This window comes from Scyliorhinus torazame, chromosome 18 (genome assembly GCF_047496885.1).
Source record: "Scyliorhinus torazame isolate Kashiwa2021f chromosome 18, sScyTor2.1, whole genome shotgun sequence".
Lineage (NCBI taxonomy): Eukaryota > Metazoa > Chordata > Chondrichthyes > Carcharhiniformes > Scyliorhinidae > Scyliorhinus > Scyliorhinus torazame.
In genome coordinates, this window is record NC_092724.1 from 50,263,157 (window position 1) to 50,285,240 (window position 22,084).

Sequence of the window (22,084 nt, forward strand, 5' to 3'; positions counted from 1 at the left end):
TTCCTTGCAGAAAAGTACATGGTGGAAACTAACCACTTTTCTGCATTCTCTTCAAAATGGTTGATATCCCGTAGTATTATGGACAACTAATGAGAAACAGGACAAATAACATGCTACATTACAACATATGTATAACCCAAGCAATGAAAATGCCCAAATATGAAACTATGCAAGACAGGCAGACCTGTGGGGGGAGAACGAGTTAACATTTCATTAGAACTGAGAAGAGTTAGAAATATAGGCTTGTAACAAGCAAGTGAAAGGAGAGCGAGTGGAAAAGAAATGAGAGGAACACCCATGGTAGGTTGGAAGATCGGAAAGATTAAATGCCGAAAGAGTTGGTTGTGCAGGGCCAAAGGGGACTGTAATGGGACAAGTGAAAAAAAATTAAAATATGTTTAAAGAGGGTGTGAATGATAGAATGATGAGCAACTGCCATCCAAAAGCAAAAACAGGCGCAAAGTGAGACTAAAACCAAGATGTGCAAAGAAAAAGGAGCCAAAATGTAGGCAGATATTCGGGACTGAAATTGTTGGTTTTGCCAATCATAAGATGAGGTGTTGTTCCTTCAGCTGCCGTTCAGCTCAGGATCATGTTTCCGGACTGAACAAAGCGGTACCCCAAAGCAATCACTCAATCTGCATTTGGTCTCCCCACTGTAGAGCAGGTCACATTGTAAGCAGTGAAGGTTGCCACCCAGGTTGATAGGGTTTTGAAGAAGGCCTATGGAGTGTTGGCCTTTATTGGTAGAGGGATTGAGTTCCGGAGTCAGGAGGTCATGTTGCAGCTGTACAAAACTCTGGTACGGCCGCATTTGGAGTATTGCGTACAGTTCTGGTCACCGCATTATAGGAAGGACGTGGAGGCTTTGGAGCGGGTGCAGAGGAGATTTACCAGGATATTGCCTGGTATGGAGGGAAAATCTTATGAGGAAAGGCTGTTGGACTTGAGGTTGTTTTCGTTGGAGAGAAGAAGGTTAAGAGGAGACTTAATAGAGGCATACAAAATGATCAGGGGGTTAGATAGGGTGGACAGTGAGAGCCTTCTCCCGCGGATGGAAATGGCTGGCACGAGGGGACATAGCTTTAAACTGAGGGGTAATAGATATAGGACAGAGGTCAGAGGTAGGTTCTTTACGCAAAGAGTGGTGAGGCCGTGGAATGCCCTACCTGCAACAGTAGTGAACTCGCCAACATTGAGGGCATTTAAAAGTTTATTGGATAAGCATATGGATGATAATGGCATAGTGTAGGTTAGATGGCTTTTGTTTCGGTGCAACATCGTGGGCCGAAGGGCCTGTACTGCACTGTATCGTTCTATGTTCTATGAATGCAGTATACTAAATTAACGAAGTAGGTCTAAATCGCTGTTTCACCTGGAAGTGTTTGGAGAACATTTGCATGAAGGTGCCATGTTAAGTGAAGGACTGTTGGGATGACTGAAGAATGGACCATGGCATCGGGGAGGGAATGATCCCATCAGAACACTGAAAAGGAGTTGAAGACGTGTTTGATAGTGGCATTAAACTGGAAATGATGGGAAAGGATCCATTGAATCCAGCGGCTGGTGGGCTGGAAGGTTTGGATAAGGGGAAACCCTATCACACTTCTGGGTGGGAGAGTGAAGGGCCATGTCAATCACGGCGGGGAGGAACCTTTGGTTGAGGGAAAAGAAAGGTTTTAGAAGTGTAGATTGGAAAGTTGCACCATCCGAGCAGATCATTGTCGGAATTGAAAAAACAAAATGGCATTCTTTACACAAAGGGTGTGAGGAAGTGTGATTGAGTTAGCTGTGGGGGTCAGTGGGCTTATCGTGAATCTTTGTGTTTGAGAATCTCTAGGTAAGCTCCCATCTAGTTTGTTTCCTTTTATTGAATGAAATAATATGTCATGCAATTTATTCATCAACATAAGACACAATTATATTTCAAAGCACAGATTTTGTGTAATGGGTTAAAATTGAGTTAAAATTACCAAAGCTTCCAATCTAATATCTGTGGCTTTTAAGCAATGTTTTTAGCCAAGTTCCTGCACATTTGGCAAGCATTCACCTAGAACCATACTCGAAAAGGAAGCGAAGGAATGTAATTTGATCAATACAAAAAGAAAGTTATATATTACTTCTATCCACAAGTAATCCATGGCCATACTCACAACCAAATATGATATTGTGGTAAGATGGTTCATGCTAGTGGTTTCTGACCTAAAGTGCAAATATAGCTGTGTTACTTTTGTTACTTTCTGCAGTTTGGATCTCTCAAAGATTCAGCAAGGCTAGAAAGGCGGAAAAAATGTAATAATGCCTGAAACTATTTCCCAATCAGTTGTCTCTTCTGAAGGAGTGTTAATATTTGTTATGTTAATATTTGGTAATGTGTAAAATTATCCAAACTGAATTTGTACAAATGCAGTTAGCAAATAACCGGATAATCTGAGCAGGTTTTGGACATGTCAGCATTGATCAGTCCTTCAAATCAGAATTAACTCTGGCTCAATCATCTCAAACTTGACTGATGAAATGAGATTAAATAGGAAAATAGTTCACAGGTCTAATTGATGTAGTTAATATCATTAAACAAACCAGTTCACATCAAGCCAAGGAAAACCCCGCTACTGTATTTGCATCAATGAGATCATCAGTTCAAACCAGCAGATGAAACAGCATTCAAAATTAGTCAGCAAATCAATAGACTCTTGTCACATGGTCATTAAACCCAAGTTCAGTGAACCATGATAAGAAAGTGACAAACCCAAGAATAAATTTTAATAAGACCTGCCTGTACACCAACCTCTAATGTCAATACAGCCCAAGATAGTTATCCATAGAATGTTTGTTGCTTTTTGTACTTGGTGTTTTAAATATGTTTTGTGCAAGGGAGATTAGTAAACCCCTAAAAAACTGAAAACAAAAGTATTTATATCTCCCCAAAATAACCTGTCATGATTGCTCTGTGAGTTCACATCTCCACATCCAAATGATTAAGTGTGTACGGGCTCTGAAGACTGTTGACATTAGTAGAATTACGAGTAAGAATAGCTAAGTGATCCCTCGGAGGTGGGGGGGGGGGGGGGGGGGGAAGTAGCTTAAAATATTGTGTTAGCATATTTTAGAGATTATTGTCTATTACATATTCATTTTGACATTGTAGCATCACTTGAAGAAGTTGGAGGGTCGGCGCCTGGATTATGACTACAAGAAGAAGCGACAGGGTAAAATCCCCGAGGAGGAGATCAGACAAGCAATGGAGAAATTCGATGAGTCCAAAGATGTGGCAGAAACTAGCATGTACAATCTTTTAGAAACTGATGTAAGAATGATGTCAAGTCCAGCTACCTTACTTGTTCCAAATGTTTATAATGCTTTATTCATGATTTGGGATAAATAATAGTGCTTTGGATATTGGTGGCAGGACTAAATGTTGTTTTGAAGGCATTCGTTCACATTTCCCATAGAGCTGAGGTGATTAATAAAGGTCCTGCCTTGACAACCTTGTCCCTTGCCTGAGGTGTGCTGATCCACCGTTTACACCACCACCAGTCAGCTCTCCCTCTCAAAGGGAAAAGCAGCCTGTGGTCATCTGGAACTATGGTGACTTTACATATTCAGGTCACATCAGGTTGTATAAGGTCTCCTGGTGGTTTAATACAGGCACCACTCTTAAGCACTGTGTCATATGCAGACCAGGAATGTTCCCAGTTCAATTTTTATTCTGAGTTTGCTGATCTCATTTGGCTTTAGTACCTCCGGGTTAAATGTAAGAAGTCCATATTCAGATTCCTGCTTCATAAGACCATAAGATATAGGAGCAAAATTAGACCATGTGGCCGATCAAGTCAGCTCTGCCATTCGATCATGGCTGATACGTTCCTCATCTCCATTCTCCTGCCTTCTTCAGTAACCCTAATCTCCATATTAATCAAGAAATCTCCTCATTAACAAGAATATAGACTGGAGGAATCAAATTGGCAAGGGTAGCCTGGAAGCAGAGTTCATTGGATGTATTAGAGACTGTTTCCTGGAACAGTATGTTGGGGAACCAACCGAGGAGGAGGCTTCTCTAGATTTGGTGTTGAAGGATTAATTAATGACCTCATAGTTAAGGATCCACTAGGGAGTAGTGACCATAGTATGGTAGAATTCAAGGTTCAGTTTGGGGGTGAGGAAGTGGAGTCCCACACTAGTGTTCTGGTCTAAGCAAAGGAAATTACATAGGCTTGAGATCAGATTTGGCCCGTATAGGCTGGGCAGGAAGGCTAAAAGGTAGGACAGCAGACGAGCAGTGGCAGTTGTTAAAGGAGATACTCGATTCTTCACAACTAAAATATATCCCAGTGAGGAAGAAAGATGGGAAGAGAGGTAAAAAACATTCATGGCTAAACAAGGACGTCAAGGACATTATAAAGGCAAAAACTAAGTTATATCATATTGCAAAGCCAGTGGCAGACTGGCAGATTGGGAAACTTTCAAGCAGAAACAAAGGGATACTAAAAAAGTAATAATAAAAAAACTAGCATAGAATATCAAAAAGGATAGCAAAAGCTTCTACAGGTACATAAAAAAGTCGTCACTAAGGTGAATGTTGGCCCCTTGGAAGATGAAACTGGTGAGTTAACAGTGGGAAACACAGAAATGGCAAAGATGCTAAATCAATACTTTGCCTCATTTTCACGGTGGAGGACACTAGTATCATTCCTATAGGAACGGGCAATTCAGAGGTAATAGAAAGGGTGGAACTTTGAACATTCAGCATCAACAAACTCTTGGGATTGAGGGCAGACAAGTCTCCAGGGCCTGCAGGCCTATATCCTAGGGTGTTAAAGGAAGTGGCAGCGGAGATAGTCGATCCATTGGTTATGATATTCCAAAATTCCATGGGAAAAGTTCCAGTGGATTGGAAAAATGCTAACGTAACTCCCTTATTCAAAAAGGGAAGGAGGCAGTATGTGGGAAATTACAGACCAGTTAGTTTAACATCTGTTGTTGGAAAATTGGTAGAATCAGTTATCAAGGACGTAATATCAGGACATTTGGAAAAATCAAAGTCAGCAGGGTTTTATGAAGGGCAAATCATGTTTGCTTGAGTTCTTCGAAGATGTAACAAGCAAAGTGGGTATTGAGGATCCTATAGATGTAGTATGTCTGGACTTAGGAAGGTGTTTGATAAGGTGCCCGCACAGAAGATTGATTCACAATGTGAGATCACATGGGGTTAGGGGTAACTTATTAGTTTGGATAGAAGACTGGCTAACGGACAGGAGACAGAAAGCTGGGATAAATGGGTCTTTTTCTGGATGGGAAGGTGTAACTAGTGGGGTGCCACAGGGTTTGGTCCTTGGGGCCCCAGCTATTTATCATCTATATTAACAACTTGGATACAGGGATAGAAGGATCTATAGCCAAATTTGCAGATGACACAAAAATAGGCGGGACAGTAAGTTGCAATGAGAAAATAAGAACCTTACAAATTGATATAGATAGGTTAGGAGAGTGGGCCAAAATGTGGCAGATAATTTAATGTGGATAAGTGTGAGATATGCATTTTGGTCAAAAAAAATGGAAAGGCAACTTATTATCTAAATGGTTAGAGACTTTGGGGTGCTCTGATGCAGAGGAATCCTCGTGTATGAGTCACAGAAAACAAGCATGCAGGTGCAGCAGATAAGAAGGAAAGCAAATGGAAGTCATTTATAGCAAAAGGAATTGAGCATAAAGGTAAGGAAGTATTGTTGCAACTATACAAGGCATTGGGAAGACCACACCTGGAGTATTGTGTACAGTTTTGGGCCCCTTATTTGAGGAAAGATGTAGTGGCATTGGAGGCAGTTTAGAGGAGGTTCACTAGATTGATTTCGGAGATATGGGGTTTGTCGTATGGGGAGAGATTGAACAGTTTAGGCCTATACTCTCTAGACTTTAGAAGAATGAGGGAAGATCTAATTGAGGTATACAAGATGCTAAAAGGTATGAATAAAGTAGACGTAGAGCTGATGCTTCCTCTTGTGGGGTATTCTAAAACGAGAGGTCATAATCTTAGAGTAAGAGGCAGCAAATTTAAAACAGATTTGAGGACAAACTACTTCTCCCAAAGGGTTGTGACTCTGTGGAATTGGCTATCCCAGAGTGCAGTGGATGCAGGAACAGTGAGTAAATCTGAGGAGCCAGACAGATTTTGAATTGGTAATGGGTTGAAGGGTTATGGGGAACAGGCATTCCTCCCTGGATGTTTCGCTATTCAGCGCTCGCTGTAGCAAGTGATTTCCTTTCTGCTGCTGGAAGATGGAGAGCCCCGTGCTCTCATTCTCTCTCTCTCTTCCCCTTCCCCCCCCCCCCGAACACTGTATAGAGCATGCATGTGATCCTTTTCGCGGTCTCGCATCGATTGGGCAGCACGGTAGCACAAGTGGATAGCACTGTGGCTTCACGGCGCCAGGATCCCTGTCTGAGCGGAGTCTGGAAAGATAATAAGTTGCCTTTCTCCCCGTGTCTGCGTGGGTTTCCTCCGGGTGCTCCGGTTTCCTCCCACAATCCAAAGACGTGCAAGTTAAGTGGATTGGCCATGAGAAATTGCCCTTAGTGTCCAAAAAGGTTAGATGGGGTTATTGGGTTACGGGGATAGGGTGGGATTGAGGGCTGAAGTGGGTCGGTGCAGACTCGATGGGCTGAACGGTCTCTTTCTGCACTGTATGTTCTATGAGGTGCCAATATCAACCTTTATTGGGATACAAGAAATCACACTGAGGTTCGACTGCACAATCACACCTGGAGACTACGTCATCGAAGGCCTGTAGAGCATTGAAAATTGCATGGTGTGATGTGATGCAATTTTAAAATGTTTGATAGTTGTTCGGGAGGTAGCCTTTGGTTCTACTGTGCTCTCTGGGAATTGGGAATCCATCTGTAATCATTTAAAACACATAAATGGGTAATTTAAACCCTGCTGCATTGTATTATAGAATTTGTCATTAGATTTACTGAATGTTTGAAACTTAATTTGAAAATACCCAATCGTGATGAGTACATCTATGTAACAGCGGTAGATTTACATTTTCTATTCGTGTTTTAGATTTGTAAAATCAAGGCGTAAAGCTGTACTTCAGATTGCTGGGCATTTTTTCTTTGAAATGAAAATACTGATTTTTGGTATCTGAAATACTGATTTCTGTTGGGAAAGGCTGGCAGCTCTGCTTTTATGTACTTACAGAAGCTTTTGCTATCATTTTTGATATTCTGGGCCAGTTTTCTTTAATAATTTACCCTGGCTCTTTTTGTCACTGTTTTAGTATCCCTTTATTTATGCTTGAAAGTTTCCCATTCCAGCCTGCCACTGGCCTTTGCAACATGGTATACTAAAACTATTGTCCTTGCCCTCCTTGTTTAGCCATGGATGTTTTTTTACCCCTCTTACCATCTTCCTTCCTCTCTGGAATATATTTTGGTTGTGATCATTATTCAGTGTCCTGCTAGAAGTTGCACATGCAAAGATTATCATTAATGGAGCAACTTAGACTTTGCTATGATGCCCCGAGGCAAATAACACTACTTTTTAGCTATTGGAAAGATATCCGCAAAGGTCACTGCCTTTTGATGGAAATGCAAGGAAATGGGGTAAAGATATGACTGATGTTATGAAATAATGCTTTCCTTTGACCAGTGAATTGTACTTCTGGTTTATATGAAATGGGAATGGAGTAGGTGTTGCTTCATGCAATCATCCAATGCAAGCAATATAAAATAAGTGGAACATTACAACAACTAGCTAAAGCTTGAAGGAATGCATGGAGAACATTTATCAAGCTTCCATTGAAGAGTTTTTTTTTTTTTTTTATATAAATGTTTTATTGAAAATTTTTTCCCAAACAACAATTTTTCCCCTCTTACAAAGCAAACGCAACAATAACAATACAGAAATTTTAAACAATACACAAGTAACAAAACCCCTTTATCTTTGACCTAAACTAAACCCCCCCTCCCCCCCCCCCCTCCCCCTGGGTTGCTGCTGCTGGTCATCTGTCTTCCCTCTAACGTTCCCCTAGGTAGTCGAGAAATGGCTGCCACCGCCTGGTGAACCCTTGAGCCGATCCTCTCAGGGCAAACTTTATCTGCTCCAGTTTAATGAACCCCGCCATATCATTTACCCAGGCCTCCAGTCCGGGGGGTTTCGCCTCCTTCCACATGAGTAGGATCCTGCGCCGGGCTACTAGGGACGCAAAGGCCACAACGTCGGCCTCTTTCGCCTCCTGCACTCCCGACTCTTCCGCAACTCCAAATAGAGCTAACCCCCAGCCTGGTTTGACCCGGGCCCTCACCACCCGCGAAATCACTCCCGTCACTCCCTTCCAATACCCTTCCAGTGCCGGGCATGCCCAAAACATATGTGCGTGGTTTGCCGGGCTCCCGCCACACCTCCCACATTTGTCCTCCACTCCAAAGAACCTGCTCAATCTTGCTCCCGTTATGTGTGCTCTATGTAGCACCTTAAATTGAATCAGGCTAAGCCTGGCGCATGAGGAAGAGGAATTTACCCTGCTTAGGGCATCAGCCCACATACCCTCCTCTATCTCCTCCCCTAGTTCTTCTTCCCACTTTCCTTTTAGTTCGCCCACCGACTCCTCCCCCTCTTCCCTCATCTCTCGGTAAATCTCTGACACCTTGCCCTCTCCGACCCACACCCCTGAAAGCACCCTGTCCTGTATCCCCTGTGTCGGGAGCAATGGAAATTCCCTCACCTGTTGTCTAGTAAATGCCCTCACCTGCATATATCTCAAGAAATTTCCCCGGGGCAACTTATACTTTTCCTCCAATGCTCCCAAGCTCGCAAAAGTCCCATCTATAAATAAATCTCCCACCCTCCTAATTCCCAACTGGAACCAGCTCTGAAATCCTCCATCCATTCTTCCTGGGGCGAACCTATGGTTGTTCCTGATTGGGGACCCCACCAGGGCTCCCCGCACCCCTCTCTGTCGCCTCCACTGTCCCCAGATATTCAATGTTGCCGCCACCACCGGGTTCGTGGTAAACTTTTTAGGTGAGATCGGTAGCGGCGCCGTCACCAGCGCCTCTAAACTCGTCCCTTTACAGGACTTTCTCTCCAGTCTTTCCCACGCCGCTCCCTCACCCTCCATCATCCATTTACGTATCATTGCCACATTGGCGGCCCAATAGTAATCGCCCAAGTTCGGTAGTGCCAATCCTCCTCTGCCCTACTACGCTGAAGGAACCCCCTCCTTACTCTCGGAACTTTCCCTGCCCACACGAAGCTCGTGATGCTCCTGTCTATTTTATTAAAAAAGGTCTTAGTGATTAGTATAGGGAGACATTGAAATACAAATAAGAACCTCGGGAGGACCATCATCTTAATTGCTTGCACCCTGCCCGCCAGCGATAGAGGCTGCATGTCCCACCTCTTGAAGTCCTCCTCCATTTGTTCTACCAACCGTGTCAGATTAAGTCTGTGCAAGGTTCCCCAGCTCCTAGCGATCTGAATCCCCAGGTATCGGAAGTTTCTTTCCACTTTCCTTAGAGGCAAGCCTTCTATCTCTCTACTCTGGTCCCCTGGATGTATCACAAATAATTCACTCTTCCCCATGTTTAGCCTATACCCCGAGAAATCCCCGAACCCCCTCAAAATTCGCATAACCTCTATCATTCCCCCCGCTGGGTCCGACACGTATAACAATAGGTCATCCGCATATAACGAGACTCGGTGTTCTTCTCCCCCTCTAATCACCCCTCTCCATTTCCTGGAGTCTCTCAACGCCATGGCCAGAGGTTCAATTGCCAACGCGAACAACAATGGAGACAGCGGGCATCCCTGTCTTGTTCCCCTATATAGTCGGAAATACTCCGATCTATGTCGACCTGTAACTACGCTTGCCGTTGGAGCCCCATAAAGAAGTCTAACCCAGCTAATAAACCCGTTCCCAAACCCAAACCTCCTTAACACTTCCCATAAATACTCCCACTCCACCCTATCAAATGCCTTCTCTGCGTCCATTGCCGCCACTATCTCTGCCTCCCCCTCCACTGGGGGCATCATTATCACCCCTAATAGTCGTCGCACGTTAACATTCAGTTGTCTCCCTTTTACGAACCCTGTCTGGTCTTCGTGCACCACCCCCGGGACACAGTCCTCTATCCTCGATGCCAGTACCTTTGCCAACAATTTGGCGTCCACGTTCAACAATGAAATGGGTCTATAGGACCCGCACTGCAACGGATCTTTATCCCTCTTCAAAATTAACGATATCGTCGCCTCCGACATCGTCGGGGGTAGAGTCCCCCCTTTCCTGGCCTCATTGAACGTCCTCACCATCAACGGGGCCAACAAGTCCACATATTTTCTGTAATACTCCACCGGGAACCCGTCTGGTCCTGGGGCCTTCCCTGCTTGCATGCTTCCCAGTCCCTTAATAACCTCGTCCACCCCAATCGGTGCCCCCAGGCCTACCACCCCCCGCTCCTCCACTTTCGGGAACCTCAATTGGTCCAGGAACTGCCGCATCCCCTCCTCTCCCTCTGGGGGTTGAGACCTATACAGTTCCTCATAGAAGGTCTTGAACACCTCATTTATCTTTCCTGCCCTTCGCACCGTGTCTCCCCTTTCGTCTCTAATTCCTCCTATTTCCCTCGCTGCTGCCCTCTTTCGCAATTGATGAGCCAACAGGCGACTCGCCTTTTCCCCATATTCATACCTCCTCCCCTGTGCCTTCCTCCACAGTACCTCCGCCTTTCTGGTGGTCAGAAGGTCAAATTCCGTCTGGAGTCGTCTCCTCTCCCTGTACAATTCCTCCTCCGGGGTCTCTGCAAATTCCCTATCCACCCTTAAAATCTCCCCCAGTAATCTTTCCCTTTCCTTGGCCTCTGTTTTCCTTTTGTGGGCCCCAATGGAGATCAGCTCTCCTCTGACCACCGCTTTTAGTGCTTCCCATACCACTCCCACAGGGACCTCGCCGTCGTCATTGACCTCCAGGTATCTCTCAATACACCCCCGCACTCTTGCACACACTCCCTCATCCGCCATCAGTCCCACATCTAATCGCCAGAGTGTTCTCTGCTCCCTTTCCTCTCCTAATTCCAGGTCCACCCAATGTGGGGCATGATCCGAAACCGCTATGGCTGAGTACTCAGCTTCTTCCACCCTAGAGATCAACGACCTTCCCAAAACAAAAAAATCTATCCGGGAGTACACTTTATGGACATGGGAGAAGAAGGAATACTCCCTAGCCCTAGGTCTAAGAAATCGCCATGGATCCACTCCCCCCATTTGGTCCATAAACCCCTTAAGTACCTTGGCCGCTGCCGGCCTTCTTCCGGTCCTTGAGCTGGATCTATCTAGCCCCGGGTCCAGCACCGTATTAAAGTCCCCTCCTAAAATCAAGTTTCCTACCTCCAGGTCCGGTATACGCCCCAGCATCCGTCTCATAAATCCCGCATCGTCCCAGTTTGGGGCATACACGTTAACCAACACAACCTCCATTCCCTCCAGCCTGCCACTCACCATTACATATCTACCTCCGCTATCTGCTACGATGTTCTTTGCTTCAAATGCGACCTGTTTCCCCACCAAAATGGCCACCCCTCTATTCTTTGCGTCCAGTCCTGAGTGGAACACCTGTCCCACCCATCCTTTCCTTAGCCTAACTTGGTCCGCCACCTTTAGGTGCGTCTCTTGGAGCATAACCACGTCTGCCCTTAGTCCTTTCAAATGCGCGAGCACTCGGGCCCTTTTTATCGGTCCGTTCAGGCCTCTCAAGCTTCCATTGAAGAGTTGGTTAGATTTATGATTAATCTAACTTCATTTTGTAACAGCATAAGATCCTTTTCCACAATTTCTACAATTGTGACAAACTGTCCAGGCTCACAGCATCAATCGGTAAATGAATATTTTGTTCTTCTCTATTTGAAATGTTCTAATCCTGCAGATTGCTTCATCTAGAGGGCCTCAGCTAAAGGGTAATTTAAAAACCGAAGTTCTGAAGATGAGTCATGCAGACCTTGTCCTCTTTGTGCTGCTGGATACTGAAAAATACCCATGTAACACCCTGAAATCCTGTCACTCAGTTCGTACTCCTCTCTAAGTTCTTCATTTCCTTTCAGGTGTGAACCCAAATTTTGTTGGTGGCTGTTAGAGGAGAGAATAACTTACATTGATATCGAAATTTGCCATTGTAATTTCCCAAAGTATTTGACACAGTTGTGCCATTTTCAGACTCCAGTGCTCGTTAAGTTGACGAACATAGTAACTATGGTGCAGCAACAATATCTCAATGGGATGAACCAATAGTTAGTCGGTGATTTTGGTAGTATTGGTGGAAGGAGGAATGTTGGTCAGTAGAATAGGATCGCTCTTTTTAAAAAAAATATTGTACCCAATTCATTTTTTTCCAGTTAAGGGATAATTTAGTGCGGCCAATCCACCTAACCTACACATCTTTGGGTTGTGGGGGGTGAAACCCACGGGGAGAATGAGCAAACTCCACATGGACAGTGACCCAGAGCCGGTATCGAACCCGATTCCTCAGCACTGTTGGCAGCTGTGCGAACCACTGTGCCACCGTGCCGCCCATAGGATCGCTCTTCAATAATGCCAGCTTAATAGGCAAACAGAACCTTTATTTTAACCCCTCATTGCAAGGATTGTAATTCTTAACTGCAGCATTCCCTCAATATTATACTGAAGAGTGATAATGTGCATTAGGATGTCCCATACTTTTATTTTTTATGTGTTCAGTTGGAATAGGACAGTGAGGGAAGGAAAAGGCAGCGTAACCATGGGAGAGGCAGATGGCCCACTGAAACAAACTTACGCAGGTTCCCAAAAGCTGGTCTTGGATGAAAGCACCCCTCCTGTTTCTTTTTTATCTTGAGTCAATTCTGAAAAGAAAATCCTGCAGAATTTATAAATCTAAATGCGTTTACATATGCATCAGTCTTTTCATGTTTCTGTAAATCGGTATTGGACAGGTGGGGACTAAGTTAGTGCTTGTAACTGAATGAAAATAATTTTGACCACTTTAAACCAGCCTATAGCAAACTTGAATAATTTTCTTCCAGATTGAGCAGGTGAGTCAAATGTCAGCCCTGGTGGAGGCACAACTCGATTATCACAGACAAGCTGTGCAAATTCTGGAGGAGCTCTCTGACAAGCTAAAGGAGAGGTAAGAAACCAAATATATAAACTGAAGTCAACAGTTCAGTGTGAAAGTGATGTTTCATTTGTGAAGCTTTAATGTAAATGTACGGGTACATTTTTGTGGTATTGGAACAAAGATTCAGGACATATATTCCCCACCTGCTTGATTGTGGAGGAAAATACCAGCTGATGGTCAATCTGTGATCTGTTCACCAGCACTTTTAACTGTAAATGTACAGCGTTTAAGCATGATATTTAAATAGCCGAGAATGGTGATGCCTATTCAACACAGGTCATTACTGGTAACTATTGTTGCTCGTTTTCGATCCCAACAGCGTTGCCAATGCTGTTGCTAATATTAATGATAATGTTGGTGAACCACAAGCCTTCCCTTAAATCGATCAACTGACCACACAACCAGCTAGTTAGTTCAAAAGATGGTTTATTTACATGCACAAGAGTTACCTCGACATGCAAACACAATATCTACTACGAATTAAACTACATCTATCAGCTATAATAACCTATACTTAATTTCAGGGCGACCGGCACTGTGCAAATGGATAAGGCATTTATCTGCATTTAACTTGGCTGGTTCGAAGAAAGCGGCTCTGTCTCTGCTGGGCTCAGCCGTCAGGTAGCGATCGTTGGTCTTGAACTTGGCTGGCTGTTCCTGCTACAGTTGGGTTGGCACAGGCCGGATCCAAAAGAGACAGAACACATGGCTGTGCTCTCTTTTATCCCTCTGGGATTTCATGCTCTTTGGGGCGGTCCTTAACCTTGGACCCAATAGTTCGACAAGGCTCTGATCACTATCTTCGATTTCGGCCAATAAAGGGGCGGGTGCCTTGGTAGCAGGGCTGGTCCTTAGCGGTCATTGACCTTGGCAGTTGGGCTTTCTGAGTAAATGGAATGGCGCCGATCAGTCTGTGGCTGTACCGGTTTCTTGATTGGAGTTCTCTTGCCCTGGGAAAAAAATGGGCCATTAAAATGCAAACGAGTGGGGATTTCGATCAGGTCTGTGTTTCAAATACACATAGGCTCTTCTCTGTCCAAGTCCTGGGTTGGCCATAATTCCCATCGTCCTTTGCAGGTGGCCATCTTAGATGGCTACAGTACCATCAGAATTAGGCAGGTCAGAATAGGTCAAGTTGGTTAATAATGTTTGTGGTAAGTATGATGTCATGGTACTCTTGCAATTTGCGAATATGGAAAATGTATTTGATAAGCTAATTTAGTTTTGCTTTTGAGTGATCTCTCTGAATGTATCACTATCCCAGCCCAAAATAAACCATTCATTGAAGAAGCATTTAGATTTGAATTGCCCATTCTGGACCTGAGGGTGTCTCAGAACACTTTACAACCAATGAAGCACTTCTTGTAAGTGTAGCCACTATTATAGAATATAACTTCTGGGCTATGAAGGAATGGTGAAGCTTGTTGATAAAATTTAGCTGTCAGTTGTGCCATTATGAGATGCTTTATATTTGCACCTGTATACAAATGGATGGAAATTGTGCCAGCCTGTTTGTCACGGGTCTAAATTTGTTCACTATGATCATTGGAACACTTGCATCTTAGTGAGGTGTTGGGCCATATGTTCCCATCATTTAGATTTTTCAGCAGCAGCCGGAAACGTAGAAAAAAGTGCTTTTCCAATAATCAACCTTTGTAAATCTGCCAATTACTGTGGGGTCAGTATTGCGTTTTGTGTGATCTCGCTTGAGAACTGGTGGCCTTCAATCTCACTAAATGCAATGTTAAAATAGATTAATTTAATACTGAACTTGAAGTTAACTAATTAAAATTCACTTCAGTAGTTTTGTTATTTTGCCATGTGTCCATTCGGTGCCAGGGGTGGGTGGCTGCGTTTGTCCATTAATTGGAGGCCAGTAAGTTGCATTTCAAGGACAATGTGGTATTCTTTCGCTTTGCAGCGAATCCATTTCTATCTGATAAAGACGCTGTGCTTTCTGTGAGATTCTCAGAATGCTTGCAGTTGGACAGTCTGCAATAAGTTTCCTTGGAAACTGATCTCTTTCTAAAAGCCTGATTCATTGCAAGCATTTCATCCTGCTCGTACGATTGTTGGCCAGGAAAGGTTATTTTAAAAATGGGTAGAGAAATAGCACAGCTGCTCCAAAGCAAGTAGCTCTAGATCTTTGAATATGGAGGAAATTCTGCCTGTATTCTGTGTAGCATTAAGCCCAACCTGGTTGTCCCATTGTGAATGTGCCATGTGTCGGATTTTCAAAGCAAACTTCCAACTTTCCAAATGGATGGAGTTAGTAACACAATGGTCTCACTTCAGTTTATTCCTTTCCCTCCTCCAATGTTTGTTTTTCTTGTCTCCCTCTCCCTTCCTCCCGCTAAATTAAGCTCTGATTGAACAAGTGGTTTAGCGAAGAGGAAGTTTTATAATATTGATAAAATATAGAATGACATTCTTGATGTGTAACTTGTAGAAAATTAACAATACGATTGAGGATCCTGTATTCTGCTGCATCTGAATAAACTCGAAGGATCCACAAGAAAGTCAGATTATGGACACGGTTGGAAGTTTTAGCTCTTCCTTTTGCATTGATAATGCGCTGGCAGTGCCAGAGGTACAGGTAAATTGATAATAGCAGACTAATGATAGAAAAAGTTCATTAAGGTGTCTTGGCTATTTATGGGAGCCATCTAGTGGCTAAAAGCACACCTTTTTAAAAAATATAGACCAGAAACTCCAAATTCGATCACAGGCCTATCTGGAGTTAGCAGATGTCGACTAGAGCAGTTTTTGGTGTCCTGTAATTGACTGCGATGCCACTACGCCAGGAAAAGGACATATTTTCCTCAAACTGTGCACCAATGCTCACAGGAAGGTGTGGGTGGCCAAGATCAGACTTGGCTGTGATAATTCAGTGGGTTATCAAACCTCATTGCCTAGACTCACAAAGAAGAATTGATTCATTGAGCCAGATCCCATATGTCTCTGGTGGTGTCTCTGAAATTGCATTTTGGCTGGAGTCCAATGTCTATAGAAGAAGGGCAAGAGATAGAAGCAGGTTGAAGAGTCTTCTTTGTCTCTGGCTTGGAAACTATGTCAAGCAATCCTGCCAGATACAGTTTTCAGAAGTGGTACACAACTAGCAGGAGTAAGAGGCTCCACAAATATCATCCTCAATCATGGGAAAGCCCAGAACATCAGTACTGAAGACGCGACTCATACATTTTCAGCCATCTTCAGCCAGAAGTGGCGGGTGGATGATCCTTCTCCACCTCCAGCTATGATCCCCAGCATCATGGGTGTCAGGCTTGAACCAATTGGATTACACTCCATGTGATATCAGGAACAGCTGAAGGCACTGGACACTGCAAAGGCAATGCGCCCTGAAAACATTCCAGCAATAGTACTGAAGACTTGTGCTCCAGAATTAGCTACACCCCTCGCCAAGTTTTTCCTGTACAGCAACACCAGTGGCATCTACCCAGCAATGTAGAAAATTGCCCAGTTGTGTCCTATCCAGGACAAAAGTATGACAAATCCAACACTGCCAATTGCTGCCCCTTCCATTTATTTGCTGATGATCGAGAAGAGACTGAAGGGGTCATCAACAGTGCTATCAAACTGCGCTAACTCAGCAATGACTTGCTCAATTTACAGCTCTGCCAAGGTCACTTAGCTCCTGACCTCAATACAGCCTTGGTTCAAACATGGACAAAAGGTAGCATTTGACCAAGTGTGACATCTAGGAGCCCAAGCAAAATTGGAGTCAATGGGAATCGGTGGGGAAATTCTCCACTGATTGGCAGTGGCTGACTAGCACAAAAGAAGAGATGGGAGTAGTTGTTGGAGGTCATTCATCTTAGACCCAGTACATTGCTGCAGGAGTTACTCAGGGTAGTATTCTAGGGCCAAGCACCTTCAGCTATTTCATCAGTGACCTTCCATCATGAAGTCAACTAACGGATGTACCTCAGAGCAGTATTCTAGGTCCAATCATTTTCAGCTGTTTTGTCAGGTCAGTTTGCAGATGATTGCACAATGTCCAGCACCATTCACAACTCTCAGTTGCTTTAGGCGTCAGTTTCCATGTGCAGCTATATTCCTGGACAAGATCCAGGTCTCTAGACTGATATGTGGCAAGTAACATTTCATGTCACACAAGTACCAGGCAATGACCATCAACAACAAGAGAGAATATAAGCCCCTCCCTTGACCCTGAATGGCATTACCATTGCTAAATTCCACTACTATCAACATCCTGGGGGGGGTTACCATTGACCAGAAACTGAACTGGATCAGCCATATTACTACGGTAGATGCAAGAGCAGGTCAGAGGCTAGGAATTCTGCAGAGTGTAATTCATCTTCTGATTTTGCCAAAGTTTGTCCACCATCGACAAGCAAGAGTGTGATGAATTACTCTTCACTTGGATGAGTGCAGCTCCAACTATATGCAAATCTCCATACCATCTTGGACAAAGTAACCCACATGATTGGCACCCCATCTACCACATTAAACATTCACTCCCTCCACCACTGATGTACAGAAGGAATAGTGTAGCTCATCCACAAGATGCACTGCAGGAGCTCACCAAGACTCCTTCAACAGCACCTTCCAAACATGTATGGAAACGCCAGCACCTGCCAGCTCCTTTCCATGTCATGTACCATCCTTACTTGGAACTATATTGCCACTCCTTCTCTGTTGCTGGGTCAAATTCAAGGACACACTTTCTAACAGCACTCCATGTATTTACACCACATGGACTGCAGCAATTCAAGAGGGCAGTACACCACTACTTAATCGAGGGCAATCCGGAATGGGCAATAAATGCAGGCCTAGCCATCGGCACCCATATCCTGTGGACGAATAAATATAAAGAAAAATTGACAGTCCAAGTTGGATGCTATCCAGATATATTTCCTTGTACTTAAAGCAAGACACAACTTTCACAGGCAAAACTGCACTTAGCATGAATTAATCTGGTGGCAAGCCACAGTGACTCATTTTATTGATGACCCATGTGATGCAAATGTAGATATTCACCTCAGAATCGTGAGCACTTGGCAAGCTATATCTCAGGCTAAAAACTGTATCCAATTTATTAAATAAAATTGAAGAGAAATAAGAGCAAATCCTACAGATTTCACTAGGTTGCAGAACTTTGGTTAATTTGAACAAAACCGTAGAAATAAGTCATTCTTGTAACTTGCAACATGTTTGTGAAGGAAAATGTCACAGGAAACTAAATACTTCCACTATTATTTTCTCTCAGCTGGACTCTGAATACAGAGCTGTTAAATAATCTAATATTCTGACCAAAATGTCTGCCGCAACAGACACACCACTAGTCAGCCAGCAAACCCAAATGATTAGCTCTGCCTCTTTTCTGAAACCTGCACATTGATATTAATTGTTTCTAGCACTTGGGTTATGTCCAACACTGGTTAAGCTGTGTACCTGGACAGGTGATTTACCACCATTGAAATGGCATAAGCATGAGTCCCAAATTGTGTGTATTTCATGTGCATAATAGATGGCTACTTTTAAAATTGCTAGAGTTATAGGGGCCACCATCTGGCCAGCTACTATTATCGTATATAAAGGTGCATTAAAAATACTTGAAAATTTGATGGATCTATTACAATGCTAGTTCTCCCTCAGTAACTACATTGTAACAAGCTTCTTTGTGTTTAAAATCCAGAAGCTAGGCCCATTGTGGATAAGTTTCTAGTTGGTGCTGGATTTGTTTGACTGTGTGTTTAAATACTGTGGTGAATGGAACTGCTGTTAATTCACCAGTGCACTGTGATATCATGTTACTGCTGTATCGTGTTACGTTATGTGTTTAATTAACCCTGTGGGCTCCACCTATGGGCCATTGTACGGCTTCACCCACGGGGATATGTCGGGGCATGTACGGGCTCGCCCATGGCTCCAACCCTTTCAGGAAGTATAAAGGCAGCTGACCTGCGGGCCGCATTCATTGTTGTACCGGTCACAGGCAGGCTCAGTTGTAAGCTGATTAAAACCACGGTTTACTTCTCCAACGTGTCTCTCAGTGAATTGATGGTCGCATTAATTTAATCTGCTTAAAATACTACTATGGAGTTAGCCCTCAACCCTGATAGACTGGAACTTGAACCACAGGCCGCGGAGGCGAGAGAAATTTTTTCGCACTGGCTTCGATGCTTCAAGGCCTATCTCGCCGCGTCGACTACGCCATCCGTCACGGACTAACAGAAACTGAGTCTTCTCCACGCACGGGTGAGCCGTCGTATTTCTGTCCAGCTCGACGGCGCCGCTGCGTCCTATACAGAGGCCCTCACACTACTCGAACACATGTACGGCCCGTGAGCGAGGTCTACACACGACACATCTTCACCACTCGCCGCCAGCGCCCCGGGGAGTCGCTAGATGACTACCCACACTACCTAAAAAGCCCTCGCGCGCAACTGTAACTACCAGGCTGTTACCGCCCCATAGCATATGGAGCTCGCTATCCGAGACGTTTACGTGGCGGGGGTCCGATCAAACTATGTAAGACAGCGCCTGCTCGAAAAAGGGGCCCAGGACCTAGAGGACACAGTAACACTAGCTACCTCTCTGGAGGTCGCGTTTCAGAGCCTTACTGCGTTCCACGCCGACCACGTGACCCCCTCGTGGGCCCCCGACCAGAGACCACCACAGGCTTGTGCCACATGGCCGCCCGCCCATCATGGGGGGCTGTCCTGCTATTTTTGCGGCCAGTCCCAACACCCCTGACAGCACTGCCCGGCCCGCAATGCGAACTGTGGTAACTGCGGGCGAAAAGGACATTTCCCCAAGGTCTGCCTGGCCAGGTCTAAAAACTCGAACTCACAGATCCGATCCACAGGCCCACAGACCCTGCAAAGTGGCAGCGTGTCTGCCGCCTCCGCCTCCGCACAACACATGCGACTCATGGGGGCCGCCATCTTGGCCATCCTCCCCCACGCGGCCGGCCACGTGCGATCCATGGGGGCCGCCATCTTGGACGCCATCGTCATCGCCACCCGCCACGCTTGACCAACGTGGGGGCCGCCATCTGCTACACCGCCCGAGATGTACGAACGACATGGACAGCAGCCATCGCGGGGCCGCCCCAGCACCTCCGATCACGCCGCCGGCTACCCACACCTCAGCGCGGTCACCCTGGACCAGTCACGACCTAAGCACCTCCGGAGCTCCATGATGGCCGTCCGGGTAAACGGGTACGAGACACCTTGCCTTTTTGACTCCGGGAGCACAGAGAGCTTCATTCACCCGGACATGGTAAGACGTTGTTCGCTCCCAATATTCCTGACGCGACAAACTATCTCCCTCGCCTCTGGGTCGCACTCAGTGCAAATCCAAGGGTGCACTACTGCAACCCTAGTGATCCAGGGTGCTGAGTACGCTAATTTTCAACTATATGTGCTCCCAGACCTCTGCGCTCCTCTCCTCTTAGGACTTTATTTTCAGTGCAACCTCAGGAGCCTAACTGCCCCCACTCACCATGTGCAGCCTCGCGACCCTAAAAATCCCCCCCCCCCTTTGCAAACCTCACCGCCGATTGTAAGCCAATAGCCACCAGAAGCAGGCGGTATAGTATGCAGGACAGTACGTTCATTAGGTCCGAGGTCCAGCGTCTCTTGCGGGTAGGGGTCATAGAAGCCAGCAATAGCCCCTGGAGAGCTGAGGTGGAGGTCTTCAAGACTGGGGAAAAGTTCCGGATGGTGGTTGATTACAGCCAGACCATTAACCTCTTTACGCAACTCGATGCGTACCCCCTTCCCCGGATTGCAGACATGGTAAATCAGAGCACGCTCTACCGCGTGTTCTCTACGGTAGATCTGAAGTCTGCATATCACCAGCTCCCAATCCGCCCGGAGGACCGTCACTACACGGCGTTTGAGGCAGCTGGCCGCCTTTTCCATTTCCTCCGGGTCCTCTTTGGCGTCACAAACAGGGTTTCGGTGTTCCAATGAGCAATGGACCGAATGATGGACCAGTACGGGCTGCGGGACACGTTTCCGTACTTGGACAATGTAACCATCTGCGGCCATGATCAGCAGGACCACGACGCCAACCTCCACCGATTTCTCCAAACCGCCCAAAAACTCAACCTCGCCTACAACAAGGAGAAATGCGTTTTCCGCACAACCAGGCTAGCCATCCTCGGCTACGTCGTGGAAAATGGGGTCCTAGGGCCCGACCCTGACCATATGCGCCTCATCCTCCAATTCCCTCTGCCTCACTGCCCCAAGGCCCTGAAGAGGTGCCTTGGATTTTTCTCCTATTACGCCCAGTGTGTCCCCCAGTATGCAGACAAAGCCCGCCCACTATTTAAGGCCACCCTCTTTCCACTGGCAGCCGAGGCTCGCCAGGCCTTCAACTGCATCAAGGCGGACATCAGCAAAGCTGCAATGCGCGCGGTGGACGAGTCCGCCCCCTTCTAGGTGGAGAGCGATTCCTCAGGTCGCTCTCGCCGCCACTCTCAACCATGCAGGCAGACCGGTAGCATTCTTTTCCTGCACCCTCACCACCTCTGGAAAAAGTCGTCGGTCGAAAAAGAAGCCCAAGCCATCGTGGATGCCGTACGGCACTGGAGGCACGACCTCGCTGGTAGGAGGTTTACCCTCATCACCGACCAGCAATCGGTTGCCTTTATGTTTGACAATACGCAGCGGGGCAAGATCAAGAATGACCAGATCGAACTCTCCACCTATAACTATGATATAGTCTCTCGTCCTGGGAAGCTCAACGAGCCCCCAGATGCCCTGTCCCGCGGCACGTGCGCCAGCGCGCAAGATGACCGATTACGTGCTATCCACGATGACCTCTGCCACCCGGGGGTCACCCGGCTCACCCACTACATCAAGGCCCGCAACCTGCCTACTCCATCGAGGAGGTCAAAGCTGTAACCAGAGACTGCCAAATCTGTGCGGAGTGTAAACCGC

General features: G+C 45.7%; 1 protein-coding gene across 1 annotated transcript in view; it reads left to right on the top strand.

The window, feature by feature from the left end:
• The window catches only part of sh3gl1b (SH3-domain GRB2-like 1b), a 134,650-nt gene that overhangs the window by 59,434 nt on the left and 53,132 nt on the right, over window positions 1–22,084 (top strand). The window contains exons 5-6 of the mRNA XM_072482736.1: window positions 3,149–3,307; window positions 13,054–13,157. Coding sequence (XP_072338837.1) covers window positions 3,149–3,307; window positions 13,054–13,157 — 263 coding nt within the window. The remainder of the gene's footprint in view (window positions 1–3,148; window positions 3,308–13,053; window positions 13,158–22,084) is intronic.